The sequence below is a fragment of the Drosophila erecta genome, unplaced genomic scaffold (genome assembly GCF_003286155.1).
Source record: "Drosophila erecta strain 14021-0224.00,06,07 unplaced genomic scaffold, DereRS2 tig00000021-arrow-pilon, whole genome shotgun sequence".
Lineage (NCBI taxonomy): Eukaryota > Metazoa > Arthropoda > Insecta > Diptera > Drosophilidae > Drosophila > Drosophila erecta.
In genome coordinates, this window is record NW_020825198.1 from 18,150,815 (window position 1) to 18,170,002 (window position 19,188).

General features: G+C 41.8%; 2 protein-coding genes across 3 annotated transcripts in view; one reads left to right on the forward strand and one right to left on the reverse strand.

Moving 5' to 3' along the window:
- LOC6544115 (protein commissureless 2) overlaps positions 1-19,188 on the reverse strand; it is a 34,272-nt gene that overhangs the window by 1,017 nt on the left and 14,067 nt on the right. The window contains exon 2 of one of the 2 annotated variants that reach the window (XM_001973075.3): positions 17,492-18,384. The exons of the other annotated variant lie outside the window; for it this stretch is intronic. Coding sequence (XP_001973111.1) covers positions 17,492-18,044 — 553 coding nt within the window. The 5' untranslated portion in view covers positions 18,045-18,384. The remainder of the gene's footprint in view (positions 1-17,491; positions 18,385-19,188) is intronic. 2 annotated transcript variants of the gene reach the window in all.
- Positions 5,400-9,410, forward strand: LOC6544116. Its single transcript, XM_001973076.3, has 2 exons — positions 5,400-7,172; positions 7,230-9,410. Exons 1-2 carry the CDS (start codon positions 5,553-5,555, stop codon positions 8,580-8,582), a joined length of 2,973 nt encoding a protein of 990 aa, XP_001973112.2. The 5' UTR covers positions 5,400-5,552; the 3' UTR covers positions 8,583-9,410.

Below are 19,188 nucleotides of genomic sequence, written 5' to 3' on the forward strand. Positions count from 1 at the left end.
TTTATTCCCCCAGATTCCAGGCCGCTACATCCGGCAGTCAAACGAATAAAAAGAACAATCAGAATTATCAAATCAATTCCCCTTTGCTGCCCGTCGAGAATCCTTTGGGAATCCAGGCCCTTAAATCGCCTTTAAGCCCGGAAATGTTACCTATAGTTTTTGGGGATGTTGCTGCGGATCTTAATGAAATTTTTATACCCAATGCTGGTTCGCTTAAAAGGCAGTGAAAAGCCCTCGAGGCGACCAACTGCAAGCTGCGACCCAACCCTTAAAAGTAGGCAACAAAAACATTTATTGCAATTGTCCAGCGGGCGGAGTGAAATAAATGTGGCTCCCGGGATGGGAAAAGCATCTAGCCGGGAGTCCTCTCCACCCAGGGAAGGTGAGTCAGCAGCCCAGTGATGGAGTACATGGCACTGTTGATGCGGCAAGCGTTTTCCCCGTGACGTGGCACAGGATTTTCCAGATTAGCCGCATGCTGGGTGGCTTTGGCAAATATTGAAAATGGCACACGCTTCGGTTCACACCCTTTCTTTCCTGCTTTTGGATACTTGCGGGGATTTAAAGCCTACGGGTCGACATCTTCCAACATTTTCCAACATTTTCCAACATTTTCACACCCACACGAATGGACGTTCATTCATTTTTTATGCAACGCTCTGTGAGCTTACGAAATTAAATTGATGATGGCCGGAAAATGTAGCAAGAAAGCGGGCGGATTGAAACTGAAAACTCATTTCGGGTGGGCTTGGGCTCTTACGACCTGGAGCTCGACCATGTGCCAGTGGACCACCCCGGGGGAGCTGTCAGTTCCTCCTCCTCCGACAGCTCAACGCGCTTAAGCCTTTTTGTAATTTTCAATTGACTTTAGTTAATTATGGCCGGCTTACATCGAGCTTAACGTATGGTGAGCTTATGTGGGGGATAGACTTTTGATTTTGCGACAAGTCTTGTACTTGTAAATGCATTATTTAGGTTTCAGTTAAATGCAGAGGCTAAAGGAAATGGGAAAGGGAAGTACAATCAAGAAATTCATTTGGCATTTATTGCTAAAGGCTATGATTGCAATGATTGATTCATCTTGAATTTTCTTTTCGAGCTTTATATTACGCTATATAGGTATTACAAGGCTTAATGTGTATTTCAATATCCAATATATATTTCCCAATTTTTGTACTATTGAGTAAGTGATCGATTCATCCACGCTTAAGTAAAGTTTAAGTTAAGTTTGCAGTTCTGCCTGAACATACACTCTAGCTGAAGTAGCCAAGCCCCACTTGGCCATAAGCTGTCCATCCCCCAGTCGACAGGGAGGCTCTTTGACCTGCCCAGCAACTACTTGGCTTGATGAACTGTCTGGGGCCATAATCCTGAGCCGCAGGACATAGGCATTGAATTCCCCAAACGCAGCTTAGCGGGACAATAAAATGAAGTGCAGCGCATAAAAAAGCGAAGCCGCTTGCCACGATGAAACAAAAATAAACAAAGCCCGAAGTGTAAGTGCGTTGTGCATAAAATATTCGCCACAAGTTATAAGCCAGCAGCAAATGGACACCCCAATTTCCAACTAGTCAATATGCCAAAGGTCATGAAAGCGCCGAAGCGCCAAAACGCCTACAACAAAAACTCGCTTGCCATCAGGATTGGAACTACAGCTACACTGAAAAGAAATCTGCACATGCACCTCCGGAATGTTCAATATTTATTTATATAAAAAAGGATATTACTTGAATAGTTATAGCTGGCTGTAATTAATAGGGAATTTAGCTCGACTGTTTATAATTTATGTAAATATGTGAAACTTTTTCTAGAACTTGGCTCTTATTTATATAAGAATGTCACATGAAATATCTTGCCAACATCGTGCAATTTTTGTGTAAGTACGAGCATCCTTACCCAAGGCAGGCTGGAGATATTGGGGCATTTTCACAATATCAACGCAAAAAGTTAAACACACTTTATGTTGGGGCTGCGTTCTCGAGTACTGGGTGTCCTCCAAGGAGGCGGATGAAACGCAGGAAGTGGGTGAGTGGGTGCCGTGCGTTTTTGTGGATTTGTGCGCCAAACCACCAAAGCAGAAAAAGGAAAACAAACGACGCACAGTTAAAGCAACCAAAAGTGACGTGCCCAGGATGAGGACGATGGAAATGGCTACGGCGATGGTGACGGTGACGGTGATGGGGATGGCGACATGCCTGCCACCAGACCGAAAAAAGTGGGCGAATGTGGAAAGGGGCAATGCTTTCCTCTGGGGCAAGCACTGCCAAAAAAAATCGCGCAATCGCAAATATTCAAGAAAAATAACCAAGAGATGCGGATAATGGATTAGAGAATGAAAATTTGTCCAACTCCATTATGAAATATTTTGTCCTATTTTGTATTATACTTTCAACTGAAAGTAATGATATATTTATATATTTTGCAATGATGTATTTAATGTGTTTTGAACTTTTCTTTTCTGTGTAAGTTCAATTAAACTCAATTATTTAAAGCCACATCCTTATATCATATCATATGGTATTTTTTGTATACTAAATATGTTACAAAAATTGTATTTGAACCACAAAAAGATACTTATTTATTAATTGCTAAGTTGGGAAACTTTTTAATTAGGAAATATGAATTTGTAAGACAACTTATTTGGTTAAGTAAACAATTTTTTTGAGTGCAACATGGATGGCAGACAGCAGCCATCTCGAAGGTTTGCCAGGCACGTAAGGAGTTTATGCCCCGCCGACCCCCCCAAGAAAAAGGAGAGAGCCAAAAATAAGAGTTCAGCCCACATTTTTGGATGCTGCCGCCGTGATGCCGTCCTCGTCCTGCCAGCTGCCCCATCTCCATGTCCTTGGGGCTGGTAAACACGGCTCCAAATTGCCGTTTAAATTTCTCCCCAATGTCTACGCCCGGGGCCAAAGCGGCCTTGAAACATTATTATGACTGTGACGCCCCGTTTTCCCCACCTGTTAGGCCTGCCCCAAGATCTGGGCAGCAAGTTCCATGCCCCCAGGGGGTAGCAATCCCCCGACAACTTTGTATTTGAAGTTGTGGCCGCCGCCAGACGATTCCTGGGAACGGATCAGGGAGGCCGGGCGTTAAATGCTACCTATGCCTCCCACAGGATTTGGGTATCTGGGGCTGCTCTCATCCACGTCAAGGGCCTGGGGACTGGGCTTGCCGGGGGTTACTCGGCTAACTTATGGCCCTGTCTGCTGCAGCCTCTGTTCTTTGTTTAACTAATTAAACTCTTGTAGCAGCCGGCATGCAAATACCACACCACTTTGGCCTTGCCTCGGAAAAACACGTGTCGGTCTGGCATGAAAAAATGCGAAAGAATGTTTTGGGCCCTAAACTAAACGCATGTCAGAATTGCATTGTTTTCGTTGAGCCGGAGACAAGAAAAATGATGTTGCCCATGTCCAAGATCCGGACAAGATGCTGTTGCTCGAGCCTGGAGGCCTGGAAATGGCCTACCTTTTAAGGAATATGTTTGTTTAATATAAAGTGATCGATAAATAGTGATACATCGAATTTGCTCATTTCAGATTGAGCAACTTTAATCACAATATTTTCATTGCCCCATCTTAAAAGTGAGCAAGTGAATTAATAGTTATCCCTAACCCAATGGCTCGAATCAGATAGGCTGGACGGTAAATGTGTCGCATTATGCCCGTATATTTGTGTTTCCCGGACAAATGTGCCATCAGCAGCAACTGTAGCGCATTAAAACTAACTGCTAAATTATTAGCAAGACAACCCATCCATCTCGGACGAAGGTCCTCGGTGGGTCCTTGCACACGAAACGAAACGAAACGAAACGGAACAGAAATGAAGAAAAATTGCGGCATGTCAGTGAAAGGCAGGAGCAACAATAAAAAGGACAAAACCGACAACATGAAGACGTCTTCAGCAGGAGTAAGCGAAACACGCGCCAGGAGCATCCAACATCCAACATGCCGCATCCAGGACGAAAAAGTAATAAGTGTGTCTATTTGTTTGCGAATATTTCATTTCCCGTGCCGTTCACCCTCTATCTCCCGTTTTCCGCCCACGGCAGGCTCCTTTGAAAAAGGACGAAAGTAGGGGTCTGTCACGAAAGTCGCTTTTCCCAAAACTAAATTATACAATCGTACATCAAATTTAGTCGCTGTTTGCGGCTTTGGCTAACGAACTCCATTCGAATTTGCAAAGTATTACTTTAGCCGCGGTGTCTCATTTCATGGAACAATAAATTTATTGAAACTCTAACAAATTAAACTGTTTTCATATGCAACCAGTAAATGGGTTGGAATTTTTGATTGTGGCAAATAAAAAATGGATTAACTCTTATATTTTGTATAACATTTTATATTTTTATAATTTTTATACCATATTTTGTGTTTAAAATTCAAAAGCACGATTGTGGAATCATTTTCAAATGTGAAATTACATTTAGGCATAAGCCAAGTAAAAATGATTTTTTTTAATTTGAGTAACTGCTGCTGGGCCATTTGATTTATGTACATTGAACTTGCCAAAAGTTCAACTAATACATAAAATGCAAACGGCGTGCGTAGGCAAGGGAAGAAAAAAGTTAGTGTAATTTATAAAATGCAAGCCACACATGGTGCCCTTTGCCTGTGCGAGGCGCTGAATGTTATTAAAAACAATATAAACAACTTCCCGGTGGGATGTTTGGGGTCGATTGTTTATGTGGGGATGGGGCGTGGAAAACAAGCCTTAAACCACAAAGTACCACTTTTCCTGCCTATTGGGCGGTTGTGCGGCAGTTGCGGCAATTTTCAAATTGACTTTTGCACATGTTACCGCCGTAGCGAAAATGCTGGCAAACAATGTAGCCGAAGTACGCTCCACTAAAATCAAAAAAACATAGCACAATAGGCTTAAACCGTCTGGGTGTGTGCGAATCAGTGCTGGCAAGATTATATGGGAAAAAGTTGGACTCTCCACAATGGAAACGATAAAAGAAGCTTAAGAGCAGTACACAATCCGAAACTCCTGCCTTTAAGAATTTGAGTGTAAACTAATTAACAAGTATTTTTCTCTTATGGATTAAGAATTATACAAAACATTTTACAATAGGCTTAAAAAATCCAAGCCAGCTGCACTGACGTGAGTTTTGGCCGCTTTGTTGGCCACGAAGTAGTGCAAAAAGTGGGCGAAAAAAACAAAAACAAGTGCATGGGAAATACGTGCCATCTGAGCGCGTGAACGGAATACACAAATAGTTGGCCGCTTCTGCGCCAAAAGTCAAATATCTATCAAAATGGCATTAGTGGCGGCAGCTGCTCTTTTACTTTAACATTTTGCACTTAACGCTCTTTTTTATTTGAATTTTAGCGCGTTGCGGCCAGTGTTGGAACCAGTGTCAACCAGTGTTGGAAGCGATCACGATCACGAGGGCAGTGTGGCCAGACTTGCACTTTCCAGATTTCCAGATCTCACGGCAGAAAAATAGGGATTTCCAGCGGCGTCGGTGGATTATATTTGTTCTGAACGCTGCGCCGCAGTTTTTGCGAATTTGTTAAGAGAAAAGCAAGCGTTTCGTGTCCGACATGCTGAAAGTGGCAAATGTTGCAAATCCAGTGCAAACAATGAAGAAAACAAACGGCGACGAGGAGTCCGATGACTCCGATATGGAAGAAGAGGAGGAGGAGGAGGAAGATGAGGAGGAGGAGGAGGACGATCTGCCGGATGTGGCACTGCAAATCGACAGCGAGGATGAGGCGGAACTGGAGGCGCAGCGCATTCGTTTGGTGGAAGAAGAAGCAGCCAAGACAACAAAAAAGGCCGAGAAAGAAAGGCTGGCGCAGCAGCTGCAACAACAACAACAACAAAGGCACGCGCAGGTCAGTAACGGTAACGAAGAGCAGCTGGAGGAAACTCAAAAACCGGGCAACAACAAACGCAAGGGCCGTGGAAGGCCCAAACGCAAGGTTTCCACTAGTTCGCAGGCTTCCAGTGCCTCCATCGTCTCCAGTGCTTCCCTGGTGGCCGCTCAGGTTCTCGCAGATGAGAAGTCACGCCGCTTCATCTACAGCTGCACCAGCTGCACACACCACTACGCCGACAACCTGATCCTCTCCAGACACTTCCATCTGGAGCATGCCGAGAAACCGAAAAGGAAGCGGGGAAAGGCCAAGGCTTCTGTTGAAGAGACCATGCTTACTCCTCCCTTGATCATTAATCCCTTGGAAATGGGCCGCCTGAAGCCCTGTGCCCAGTTGCTCGTCCAAGGAGATTCGGTGCTGCAACTGTGCCTCGCCTGTAACTCACAGTTCGTGGACGTGGTACGCTTTCAGGAGCATCTCAGCCAGCAGCATGGTTATTTTCAGTTGCTGGTGCCCAAAGAGGAACCCACCGATCTCCCACCGCATGCCATGGTCACCATTCCCGGGGCTCTGGCTCTGAGCAAGGCCAATGCCCAGCTTCAGCTGCCCATTCCAGCTCCAGAAACTCCGCCACCCGAGCAGGACGTCAAGGAGGCTCCATTAGGTAGTGCGCCCAATGACAAGGAGGATCTCGTCATGATCAACGCCATGGTGGCGGAGATTGCAGCCGAGCGAGTGAAGAAACCCAGCAGCCCCAAGGTCAACAAGATGATCATTAAGCTTCCTATGCCCAAAAAAAGGGGCAGAAAGCGCACCAAGCCAGAGAAGATGCGGAACGAACAGGATAACGTGGAAAAGACGGAGAAGAAGAAAAAACTAAACAAGGAGGAGGGACAGCAGCCAGTTTTGGAGTCATTGCAGGCCAAAAAACCAAGTAATCAAACGGAACAGCAAAGGGAAAAGGCTGCAGCGAATAATGTTGAAAAAGTTCAACCAATCACTAAGGGATCAAAGAAAGACGGTACTGAGTCGCCAAAGAAATCTGAGACTTACCCGGAGTACCTAGAGAAAGGCGAGACAAAGTTAAAGGAAGATCATAAGTCGTCGGATAAGACAGAATCGGTGGCACTAGCCATCAATAATAAACCATTGACCAACGATGTGCAAAAAACAGTGTTAGGCGGAGGAGGGACACTAAAAGATGGCAGCAGCCACCAGAAGCATTTGGATAAGAGTGAGAAACGTTGTTCCCTGCCGGAGAATGTGGATAAATCCAATAAGGTGGATCAAGAGCATCAGCAAAAGAATGACGAGAGTGAAAAGGATCGCCAGCAGATGGAAGAGGTAAGATCGCACTTTAATTTATCTAAGAAGCTGTCTATTAAAACCCTCTTAATACAGGAACCCACCAATTCAACCAAGCGCAAGCGCGGACGCAAAGAGCGCAAGTCACCGACACCCGTACTCATTCCGCTGGGAGACAAAGAAATCAAGGAGGAGCCAGAACTCCCAGAGCGGCGCATACGCAAGAGCCGCCAGCATGTGGACTACGTTGTCGAAATTAAAGATGAAGAGGAGGACGATGACGAGGAGGAAGAGGCTGAGGTGGATGATGACTCCTCAGCCACTATTTCGCCGCACAACAGCTCAACAGATGAGAGTTTTACCTCGATCAAACGTGAGTCATCAGAGGAATCGCAGCACAATGGAATCGGGGCAATTCACACCTGTAATTTCTGTGGCAAAACCTTTAAGCGCTTCTCAAGAATGCAGGATCACCTGCGGCTCCATACCGGAGAGAAACCGTACGTGTGTGGACAGTGCGGCAGAGCTTTCCGTCTAAAGATGCGTCTGGTGGAGCATCAGTTACGTCATCGCGCCGAGAAGGCATACAAATGCGATATCTGTTCAATGCCACTGGCCACCAAGCAGGATCTCTCGCTGCACATGCGTCATCACAAGAACGATCGGCGCTACAAGTGCGACAAGTGCAACAAGGGATTTGTTCGCAGCTCAGATCTGTCCATCCACGTGCGGATTCACACGGGTGAAAAACCGTACAGCTGTGATCTGTGCGGTAAGGCGTTCCGTGCTCGCCAAAATCTGGTGGTCCATCGACGCACTCATCTCGGCGATAAACCCATTCAGTGCGAGCTGTGCGACAAGCGTTTCGCCCGCAAGATAGATATGCGGGTGCACATGCGCAGACACACAGGTGAAAAACCCTACAACTGCGATGCCTGTCAGCGTGGCTACTCCTCCCGTGTAAATCTGTTGCGTCACCAGGAGCGTGAGCATGGCATGGAGGAGCAGGGGTCTGGATCTGGCAAGGCGGATAAGAAACACACAAAAACGGCAAAAGAAAAGGAGCAGGAAAACGAACCCAAAGCCAAAGCAGCGCCACGACGGCCGCGACGCGAGAAGCTGGAGCAAAAGATTGCTGCTCAGGAGAAGCTACTGAATGACCTGAAGCGCAGCTTGAGTGCTATGCCAGAAATACCCGAGGAGCCAACGCAGGTCAACTTTGATGGAGCTGGCCAGGACTTGGCGGCAGATGCGGGTGCAGGACATGCTCAAGTCAAAGTCACTCTATCCATGCAAGTGGAGCCGGCACAGAGTACCGAGGACGACGAGGAGATCACGCCGGAGAAGGAGAACGCCTTGTCCAGCTCGATGACAGCCGATGGCAAGGCAAAGGCGAATCGCAAGATAGCCAGCTACTTCACTGTTGTGGGTCAGCAGGCGGAAATTTAAAGACTTAAGTTCAGGGTCAGCAACACTTCTTACTCATTACCTTTTAAGATGCCACTGTACTTGGAAATGATGGAGACATTTCCCTAGCGTAGCGCACACCTCGCAATTTCCCTTTTTTCGATTTAAAATGCAATCTTGCAGCAGGGATCAAGTATTTTCTTTATATTCTATTTATATACTTACGACCTCATTTTGGGGATACGATTAGCCAGGAAATATTCAACGTTGTGAAGGACACAAAGCCGACAAGAACAAGAAAAGACTACTTTATAAAAGAAATAATGATATTTGATATGAAAAAAATCAAGCAAGAGACTGCAAAGAGTTTTATACATAAATATATATATTTTTCTATAGACAGAGCAACTTTTGTGAACAAAATAAGTTAAATTATGTAAAAACAATACCAATAAATTAGTTTGTAAGTTAGTATGGGAAATGTTTGCAACACTAAGCCACTAAAATATTTTAAAATTCAAAGGCTGCAACTCAAATTTCATTTAAACCGAATTGAAGTCTCAATCAAGGTTTTTTTTATAAATAATTTGTAAACAAACGCTCGACCAATTCCATCTTATCGAGCTTCAATATCAGCATAACTTGATATTTATAAACAAATGCGCATGATTCGAATTTGATTTGCAAACATATTCCCTGCATTCCCCCCGCATTTATAATTTGATCAAGCTGAAGAATATTTCACAATTTCATTTGATTTCACAGCAAACATAAATTCAATTGCAAGTCATTTAGTATGCAATTTATACAAATCAGCAACTTATGCTCGAAATTCCAAAACAAACGTAATTTAATGAATATAATTTTAAATTTATATTGTATAAGCACAAGAATTGCTTTGGGAAAAGTTTTTATATATTTCCCCTTGAAAAGAATTCTGCACTATCTCAGCACCACTGCTTACTATATTTATTTTATATACTTTACGCATTTACATTAATATATTTACTTAATTCTCGAATCGTAAGCGTAGTGAAAGGGCAATGCAAAAAGTCAGCATCGCCTATTTGCTACATACACTGAACGCATTTTTGTAAATTGCATTTGTGGCAGCTTCTCCCATTCTGTAGCATCTAAGAGAGTTCCATGAATATACGCTACTTTAGAATTTCACATTTGTCGCTTGTTAATTTGATGCCACTTGCCAGTTGTTGTGCCCGGTACTTCAACCCCGAAATTGCAATTATTTGAATGGGGGTGTGCGAGTTTTATGTTTTGTGTTTATGGCATAGGAAAACCAGAGGCAGCTGCTGCTGCTGCTGTTCCTGCAGCCCTTGTCAATTCTTCAGCACTAACTATTGCTTGAGAGGGATGCGTTTGTGGTGGCCGAGGGACGAAGGACCACGGAGAGTCCAAGCGAGCGGAGAGTAAATGTCGAGCGGCAGTTTGTCATTTCTAATGGGGTTGTACACGGTTCATTTCATGGTGCCAAGGGGTTGATATGTGAGAGAGATAAATAAAGCGGGACAAATGGAGCTCTGAGAGAGATTTATGCTCAGATCCAGGTGGAAGAGCTATCTCCTGTGCGATCATTGAACTATACGGTGCGGGATATCAGCATCCATCGGAAATATCGCTTCCAAATTTTACATTCCATATAAAAGCTATAAATTCATCTATTTTATATTCTACATCAACATTGTATAAATTGTATAAATTTTCCCTGCCTCACTAGTAAATGAATATGCTAAATGTATGAATAAATATATACACAAGAGCCAGAAAGTCTAAAAAACTAAATATAAAAATGATAAGCTTCTGCACTTCTTTTGTGAGTGACATTTTCATTTCGCCCGGCATTCCGGTCTAAACAAAAGCCAATTTCGTTTGCTTCGCATGATTCGGCCATATGCTTATCATCTGGCAGCAGCAATGACAATTTATTTAGTTCTGGCTCTCAAACAAAAGCGCAGCCCGGGAAAAAATGCTAAAATCAGCGAATAGCAGAGGCCAAATATGAAGAGAAAAAGAATTTGCTTGCTGCATGCTTGCTTTCAATGCAATATTACGCATACGACGCGTGGTACCGCGTGCTTTGTTTGGGAGATTGTGCCAAAAGACAAAAAAATAAGGGAAAGCAATAAGATAGTCAACGTGACACACAACACATAGGCACACGCACACACACACGCATGTGCACGGGAGTTGTGCATGTTGGTGTGTGCGATAATATGCAAATTAAGTGTGGCGACTTTTGTTCTCCCCGTTTTTTGGTGTAGAAAGCGTAAAAAGCGAGCAAAAACTGTACGTATACACATTATTTGGGCTGGCGATTGTGGAAAGCAAAGCGCCGAAAAAAAACGAGTATACGCCCCGTTGTCAGTCCGCAGTATGTGTGTGTGTGTATGCTTGCGTGTCTGCCTGCCGATCAAGCCTGCTCTCCCCTGTCTGTTCTCTCCCTCTCTCGCCGCCTCGTCTCCTCGGTTGCTTTGTTTTGTTTTGTTTTTGGCTCGTCTCGTCAGCATTTTTACACTTTTATGTTGCTGGCTTTTAATTGAATTTTGCTCCATTCTCAGACTTTGACTTCTTCGGTTTTTCTGCTCTTTCTTTTCGCTGTGGTTAATTTTAAAACTACCCATAAAGCCACACGCTGCGCCGATGTTGGCAGAGGCAGAAGCAGTGGTTTTTGGTACCAATACGATTGCATACTGCCAGCACTGAAAAAAACTAGGACCCCTTTTTCTGTCGGGTTTTTACTAAAGTAATATCTGTCGCGACACTAAATTCAATTAATACAACCTTTGAATAATCTTAGACAATAACAAAGTCATAAATCATTTTGCACAACGATTTTAAAAGTTGCAAAAAAAAAAGTAATAAATGGCGCAGTGTCAATAATTAGCTATAATAAGGATAATCATGTTATATGTAATAATTAATTGTATGTATTGTAATATGTAATAATGTTATGTTATATGTAAAAATATTTTTTCTGATAAACTGATCAAAAGCAACCAAAGCAACAACCCAGATCATATTTATAACCAAAGAATTTCCTATGGAAAGAAATTGTTGCAATATTTTTTCTCTGTGTAGGCTCTCCTTCACTTCACTCTCTCCGCCTTTTGTTTGCTTAGTCTCCCTGCTGCGTTTCTTCTGCTCTTCATCCATTGCATTCATTCTGCATTCTTTTTGCGGTCGTTAACTTGCAGCTGAACGTGTTTTGTTGTTGTTGATATTAGCCGCAGCGCTCTCTTTCTTGTTTGTTGTTGTCGATGTTCTAAGTTCTGCGCTCTTGAAATGCGCCAGTGTTTGTGTTGTTGCCTGGCTTTGTTGATTTGTTTGCGCAGCTCAAATTGCCTTGTGTGTGAGCCGCTTTCCCATCGACGCTTGTGTTTGTGTGTGTACGGCAATGAGAGCGAAAGATGGGACTGTCAAGTTTTCCAACACTCAAGCGAACGCGCGCCATTTAAATATTTTTAAATCGCCAACGGTGCGTATGAATGATTAAAGTGGAAAGTTTGATGTTACATTTATAAAATTGCTTAGCTTATAATAAATCGTAGGGTCTAGGGTTAAGATGTTAATAGCAATGCATGTCTTTGCACAATGTGCATTTATGTACACAAAATTGGCACATTTGAAAGACATTTTTACTCATCCATTTTCAGGGTAATAGGAAATGCATTTAACAATTTGTTGTAATAAATTAACTCCTGCACGACTATTCAAAAGCAAAAATTAAATATATAAACATATTTCTCATCCGTACGCCTTAAAAAATGAAATCACCTTTATTTACCATTTTAGTTTAATCGAAAACGCAAACAACAATGGATTTAATAATTTAGAGTAATAAATTTCCTTCGGCATGATGCTCAAACTGTATTTTTTATCAATAGAACATAATTGATGTGATTAAAGCCCGCAGGACCGTGAAATCAAATTAATAGTATTTTAATTCAACTATGCGAAATGCAATTGAGTAGTTTTTTTCGACACCAGGATTAAGATTTTCTTGGATTGGTTCAGTTGATTTACACGATTACCAAGCGATATTGCCAGCGAAAGCAGCAATTTTTATTCATAAGTCCTGCTGACAAGCCTCATGCACATGAAATACATTAAAAATTATTTATCCATAAATCATGCAATCGTTAATAAATAAAAAATGCATTCGAGTTCATTTCCCGTCGACAGTGAAATGGCACATAAACAAACAAACAAAGTCGAAAACGTTAAAAACGTTAAAAAATTGAAATAAACGCGAAAAAAATATAGCCAAATGCATAAATAAATCAGAGCAGCGGGAAACAACAATGCGGCCTGTCGCTCTGTCGAACAAACAAATATTCATAATTGTAAAAAAGCCCAAAGTCAGCTCCCGCAGGCTTTAAATGGAGTGCAAGTGAGATGGATAGCACGACGGGGAGCGAGATGGACTGCAACTAACCGCTGAATGTGCATAATTTATAAAGCTAATTAAACGCGCATTTAACTAATTAAAAATATAGCGCGCTTCAATTATTGAAATATGCTGCCCAATTATGATGCAGTCGGAGGAAATTCGCAATTAAAATATATGCAGTGCACACACCTACACCTACATACACAGGTTCGATTCCCTAGCCGAATTACGCCGAATCGAATGCTCAACGTGGCGCATACGTAACGCTAATCAAAGTGTATGTTACGTATACGACAGCTTGACATGTGTGAGGGTACATGCTAATTCTGGTAGCTGTTATTTGTTGCAGTTGTTGTTGCTGTTGCTGCTGCTGCCTCCTTTTTGGCTTTTAGCAACCAAATACTAATTGACATTTCGCTATGCCGCCTACGAAGGGAAATGGTGGGATAATGGGGCCGAACACATGTCTATAGCTTTACAGTTAGCCCACTACTGCTTGCCAATGCAAAAACAGTTTCAATTAAGCAATTAGCGCCATTGAAACAAATCCAACACGTTTTGTGGCTTATAAACTGAAGCATCATGTCGATTGGTTCGAAGCCTGCGGTCGATGGAATGGAACCGGGAACCAGGAATAGGCCATAGGATTGGGGATTTTGTTTTCTGCGGCCATTCATTTAAGGCAATTAAAGGGTGATTGGGGTATGCGTGTTTGTTTGGGGGTTGATTGATTGATGGAAAAGTCTGTTTGCAAGAGTGGAAAAATCAGCACTGGCTCCATCCTGATTTGTATAAATTTGTCATAAAAAATTTACAATTTTCCCCTCTCGTAATTGGAATGAAAATAATTTTTAGAAAACACAAAAACTTATAGATATAGAAAGTATTTTCTTTATTTTAGGAATATGAATGATCAGTGAACCTAACCTATAAAAGGGGGGTTCATATATGTAGCTGTAAAACTAATATTACAAATCCCTAACCACAATACACAGTATTTTGCAGTCTACTAAGGTGCAGCAAATACTGATTAGTGTTTGCCTTATTACGTTCATTACAAATACAAATGCAAATGCCATTTTTGTTACTACTGCTAATTTGCGCAACATTTTTGCCCCGCTCAGTTAGCATATTTATGCGAATTTTGCGCTTCGATTCAATTTAGCCACAAATCGCAAACAACAAATACCATTGGCATACAACGTTAAAGTCTTGATCCTAAACGTGAATCTACATATATATCCGTAAGCAGCTTACGGCTTTGTTGTCTGCCGTGAAAACCATTCAGCATTGACGTCAGTGTTTTGCCCTCCTGCATTATATAAAGCAGCTTAAAGCGAATCCATCGCTGTTTTTGGGGGGAATGGCGGAGAAAGTCGGACTTAATACGATTGGATTTGATTAAGTTCGATTTAAGGAACCTGTGGACATTGGCCCTGAGGATGATGCATCGCCATTGCCATTGCAATTTGCACTTTAATAAACCTGATAAAGCACCCCAAATGTTAATTACTTTTGCAAATGCAATCAGTATCGAACTGCCTAATTTAATTAACCAATCGCTAAGGTTTATTTGCGGCCTGGTCAAGTTGATTAAAATTGTGGGAGGACTTTTCATTACAGTTCGCAAAGTATTTGGGTGAGAGTATACAGAGAGTTAAAAGTTAAACTGAAGACTACCATCGATTTGATTATTAAGGTTTTCTATTTATATAGCACTTTTTATGGCCTGATTTGAAGGGGTTTATTTTTAGGGTCTCGCCGTGAAGATTTTATGATCTTTAAAAACCTTATCTTTATTTGGTACTTCGGCTTCTCTGCTAATTGGTAGCACTCACATTAGGGTTATAACCCGCGGTACTAATAAGTTATCTTTATGGGAATTTAATTGACCCAGCAGTTAGTTGTTGCTTCTGTCATGAAAAAACATTTAATTTTGCTGAATTTGTAGATCTTAGGGTTCTGCGAACCCGCTTGATGTTAGCATATATTAACCTGCCCATCAACATAAATCCCTTTAAGCAGGGAACGAAGCTGTTGCCCTAAGGCTTTGGCCTCAAACAAATAGCGAACATATGTTTGCCATTTAAAGCCTTTAACCAAGCAAACCAGTCAAGGGTGTCAGCTTAAAACAATAAGTTTTACGGCAACCAAAAGCGGTAAATTGGAAGGCAAATCAGTTAAAATAATAACAATGGGATGGCCGCAACAATGACGCCGGTAGTAACAGCAACAACACAAAGATAAACAACTCATTAAAAGGAAATTAAACAGCCGTGAACCAAAACGAACACCATGTCACGACCCGTCACTCATACGCACTGTTGTCTGGCATTACGTGAGTGACGTTTCGTGGTTTGATAAAGACACTCTTTACTTCTCCAGAAAAAAAATAATTTCACCGAAAGGAAATTGAATAAGGGCATTGATATGTAAAACACTTTGGGCGAATTGCAAAATTAAAATGACTTTATCGTCTATAAACACGTGGAAATACACTTTGTTTGCACAGATCTCCTCTAAACGTGTCTAGGCAAAATGTTCAGCTACGAAAAGCAATGGCTAAAAAGTATAACAAATTTTATCGTCAATAAACCTAGGGTGTGGTTGGTCAAAAGTATTTAGCATCTGACTGTTGACTTTGCTTGGTTGCCAACTCGAACATTTCTGGTGGTTTTTAGAGTTTATTTAATACAAACAGTTGAAAAGATTGCAAGAGAAAAGTGTTAGGAAAAGAGAGAGAAATTTCTTATAAACCAAACTCTTTAAAAATAATGTTTGGTGTAAATTTCAGTTAACCGAATTAAACTGAAATATTATTGCTTAAAATAGCACCATATTGAATAATGGATTTTTGATTTTTGTGAGCCTTTTTATTGGAATCTTTTGATTTTACCTTGCTTTTAATAGCGAATTTTACCAATCATCTTCCATTCCCAAAGGCAACCAGCATTTTATTGTGCTATCCTTATCAGTGAAGGAGTCACATACACAACTATTTTCTTTATGGCGAATATATGTCTTCTACCCATTAATGCTCGAGGTCTTTCACTTCCTGCACTTGAGTTACGCACTTTATGGGCCAAGTAGAGCTGGCTTAATTGAAGCCAAACGAGCAAAAAGAAATTAGCCAGCAGTCATTTTGACAGTAAGCAAACAATTGACATCCAGTCTGTTGGCCAAGTGCAGGACAAGGGAACTTTAATTAATTAACACAAATTTGCAGTGTAATAGAGACGCTGGAAGCGCAAGTATTGGGGTCTCGAGATGTTGGCAAATGTTAACAACGGCAAATGCTTGAAATTCTCACTCTAAATGGGCCACTTGACTGCAACTTTAATTAACTGGAAATGTTATGTTTGTTTTTGAAGGCGGCCAACGGCAAGACAATGGCCCAGAGAACCGAGATCCAAAAGCCAAGAAGATGGGGTTCTCGAAAGATAAGGGCCAAAACACATTGTCTGGGGGCTGTTCTCCGCCCACTGTTTAATCAATGTAGTTGGAAATTTATTGGGCTAATTGCTTTCTGATTTATTGGAGAGTGGAACCAGGACAATATATAATTATGATGGGTTTGTGCTTAGAGAAATGTCCTAGGCTTACATTTTTGTTTTTATATTTATATGAAAAGGAAATCATTGCTGAAATTTGTGATGAACATAGTAAATAATAATTACTAAATAATATACAATTGAATTTTGTCAAAACTCGTCTTACTAAAATCAGTAAAAATGTTACAAGAACATTAGCTGCATTAAAGTATATTTTTATCTATAAATGGCACGTCGATATTCTCGCAGTGTTCCTAGCTGCTGATCTGCGGCTTCTAATTATTATTTCGGCAAATAGTAGGCGCAAACAGGCAGCTCATGGAACACACTCATTTATTGTTTATTAGCCAGCAAAGCTGTGAGATGTCTTCTGCTCTTGGCCACTGTATCCAAGTCACAAGATACGACTGCGTGTGGAATGTGCCAAACAAATACTGACTGAAATTTCAATTCCCCTTTTTTGGAGGTGAATCATACTCCGCTGGGAGCGAGTTTATTGTTTTGTTTTTGTTCTACGCTCTTTTCATTTGTGTTGGAAAAGTTCTTTCCTGCCGCAGACTTTGCTTTTGGTACTTTTGTTTATTTGTTTTTATCGGTTTCTATTTTTGTTTTTTATTTGCTTGGCTCTCGCCGCTCTTCGCGCCAAAGTCCAATTCTAAACGAGTTTCCACTGACGTTTAATTCAGCCTGAATGATTCTGCAATTTGATTTATGGATTACCGCGAATTTGAATTTTCAATAGCGCAATCGAGTGGTGTGAGTGCATGTTTATGTTTGATTTGTCAGTTGGGTAAATATGAAGGCACTGATTAAATCTAGGCGGGGTGTGGCGAAATAATAATTCGCTGATTATTGATCCGCTGACTTGGGTGAAATTCAAAGGGTAAACGACATTGATCAGCAAAACAAGTTGATTTTTAATAAGTTAAAGATCTCACACCGAATGGGCTTAAAATACAATATCACGCATACGCCCCATTGGTCGCACTTACATGAATTCTTCCACTGCTGGAACTTGTGGTAAACGAAGCAGGCGCAAATGAAGAAAATCACAAAGACGATGAGCAGCGTCAGGATGACCCCAATCCAGATATCGCTGACCACATGGGCAAAGTCCTGGCCATCGTCGCCCGTATATATCCTAGATCCGTGCGCTATGTGCGGCGGCGGTGCCCGAGCGGCTGGCAGGACATCAAAGAGATCGTCGGCCACATCGGCAACGTCGTTGGCCGAGGCGGCGCCACTCAGATTGATCTCGACCTCCTGGCGATCGATGGTGAAATTTCCCAAGGCCGAGTCCAAGCCCAGGGCCAGCTGCTCCAGTTTGTTAATGAGTATGGAGTAGTTGCCGGGCAGATCGAAGCCGCCCAGATCGAGTTTTTCGCCACTATTGGTGGATGCTGCGGCGTCCAAGGTCGTCGCATTGCCATTAAGGCCTTCACTTAAAGTTGTGGCTGTGGCAGTTGCAATCGTCAGATTGCCGGCATCTTCGAGGCCTGCCAGCAGGTTGCCCGTAATATTCAGAGCCTTTAATAAATCAGCCATGTTTCGGAGCTCTATTCTAACTATATTCTGTAGTAGTTATTCGTCACTTAGTCGTTGTATATTTCTTTCTTGAACTCAGCCGCGATGCTGGAGCTTCATTGCGCGACTGAAAACGGGCGTCGAGTGTAAAGTTGCAAATTTGCTGGCCCGCTTTTTGTCGACACTCCCGATTGGCATATAGATTTTATTTTATTTAATCTCCAGCTTCTGCTCTACGCGGTTTTTCACTTTTCAACTAATTGTGTTAACGCATCGGTGTTAATTCGCCTCACGCATCTTGTGCGGGTTTTGTTGAAAACTGTATCTGTATCTCGCAGATAGATACAGGCCGCTCTCATTGCTGATTTGTTGCACAAATATTGATCGTTGGCATTAAAGCTCTGATTTTTTTTTCATATTTTTGCTGTTTACTGTTTTGCTGCCGGGGAATTTATCTTAGCAATAAACATATGCATATACTCTACATCCTTCGGCTATCTATCTGTATAAATTCAGTTTTATTGATTTGCCAAGTGGAAATGAGGGAAAACATTTGCCATTACTCTGGAACTCTGCCTCGTTTCGTTTAATCTCCGCCACTTTGGAGGCTGTAAAAGCTCCGCATATTTGCCCAACTAATTCTCGATTACACGTGAAGTGCATATGGCTAAATCCAAGGCAGCCCACGTGTAAGATGTCGATTTCCAGAGGGAATAAGATCCATAAGCTCCTACCAAGAAATGATACGCCCACTAATATAACAATCTGCTTAACATCGTTTTAACATACTTTACACAGCAAGATTTACGAAAAGATTTTCTTTAAATAGAGAACAAATAATAATAATTTTTTATAAATCTATAAATTACTAAGTGGCTTGCTAATTTTTATTACGAACAAATCAGCTATTCATTGAAAAGCACTTGTATGCACATACTCAGTCAGTAATGCCCATTCGATTTAATCATATTCGATCCACTGACAACTAGATAGGCGTAACTTAACCCTCAATCAGAGGGTTTTCCGAGTCTTAAAGCACACCCATCTCACTTTATGGCAGACGACTGTTCTATATTTAGAACAGCTTCAATAACAGTCAATTAGGCCGCTTGTTTTTAGCATCTATAAACATTAATTAAACTGGTGGAGCCCTATTGAGTTTAAG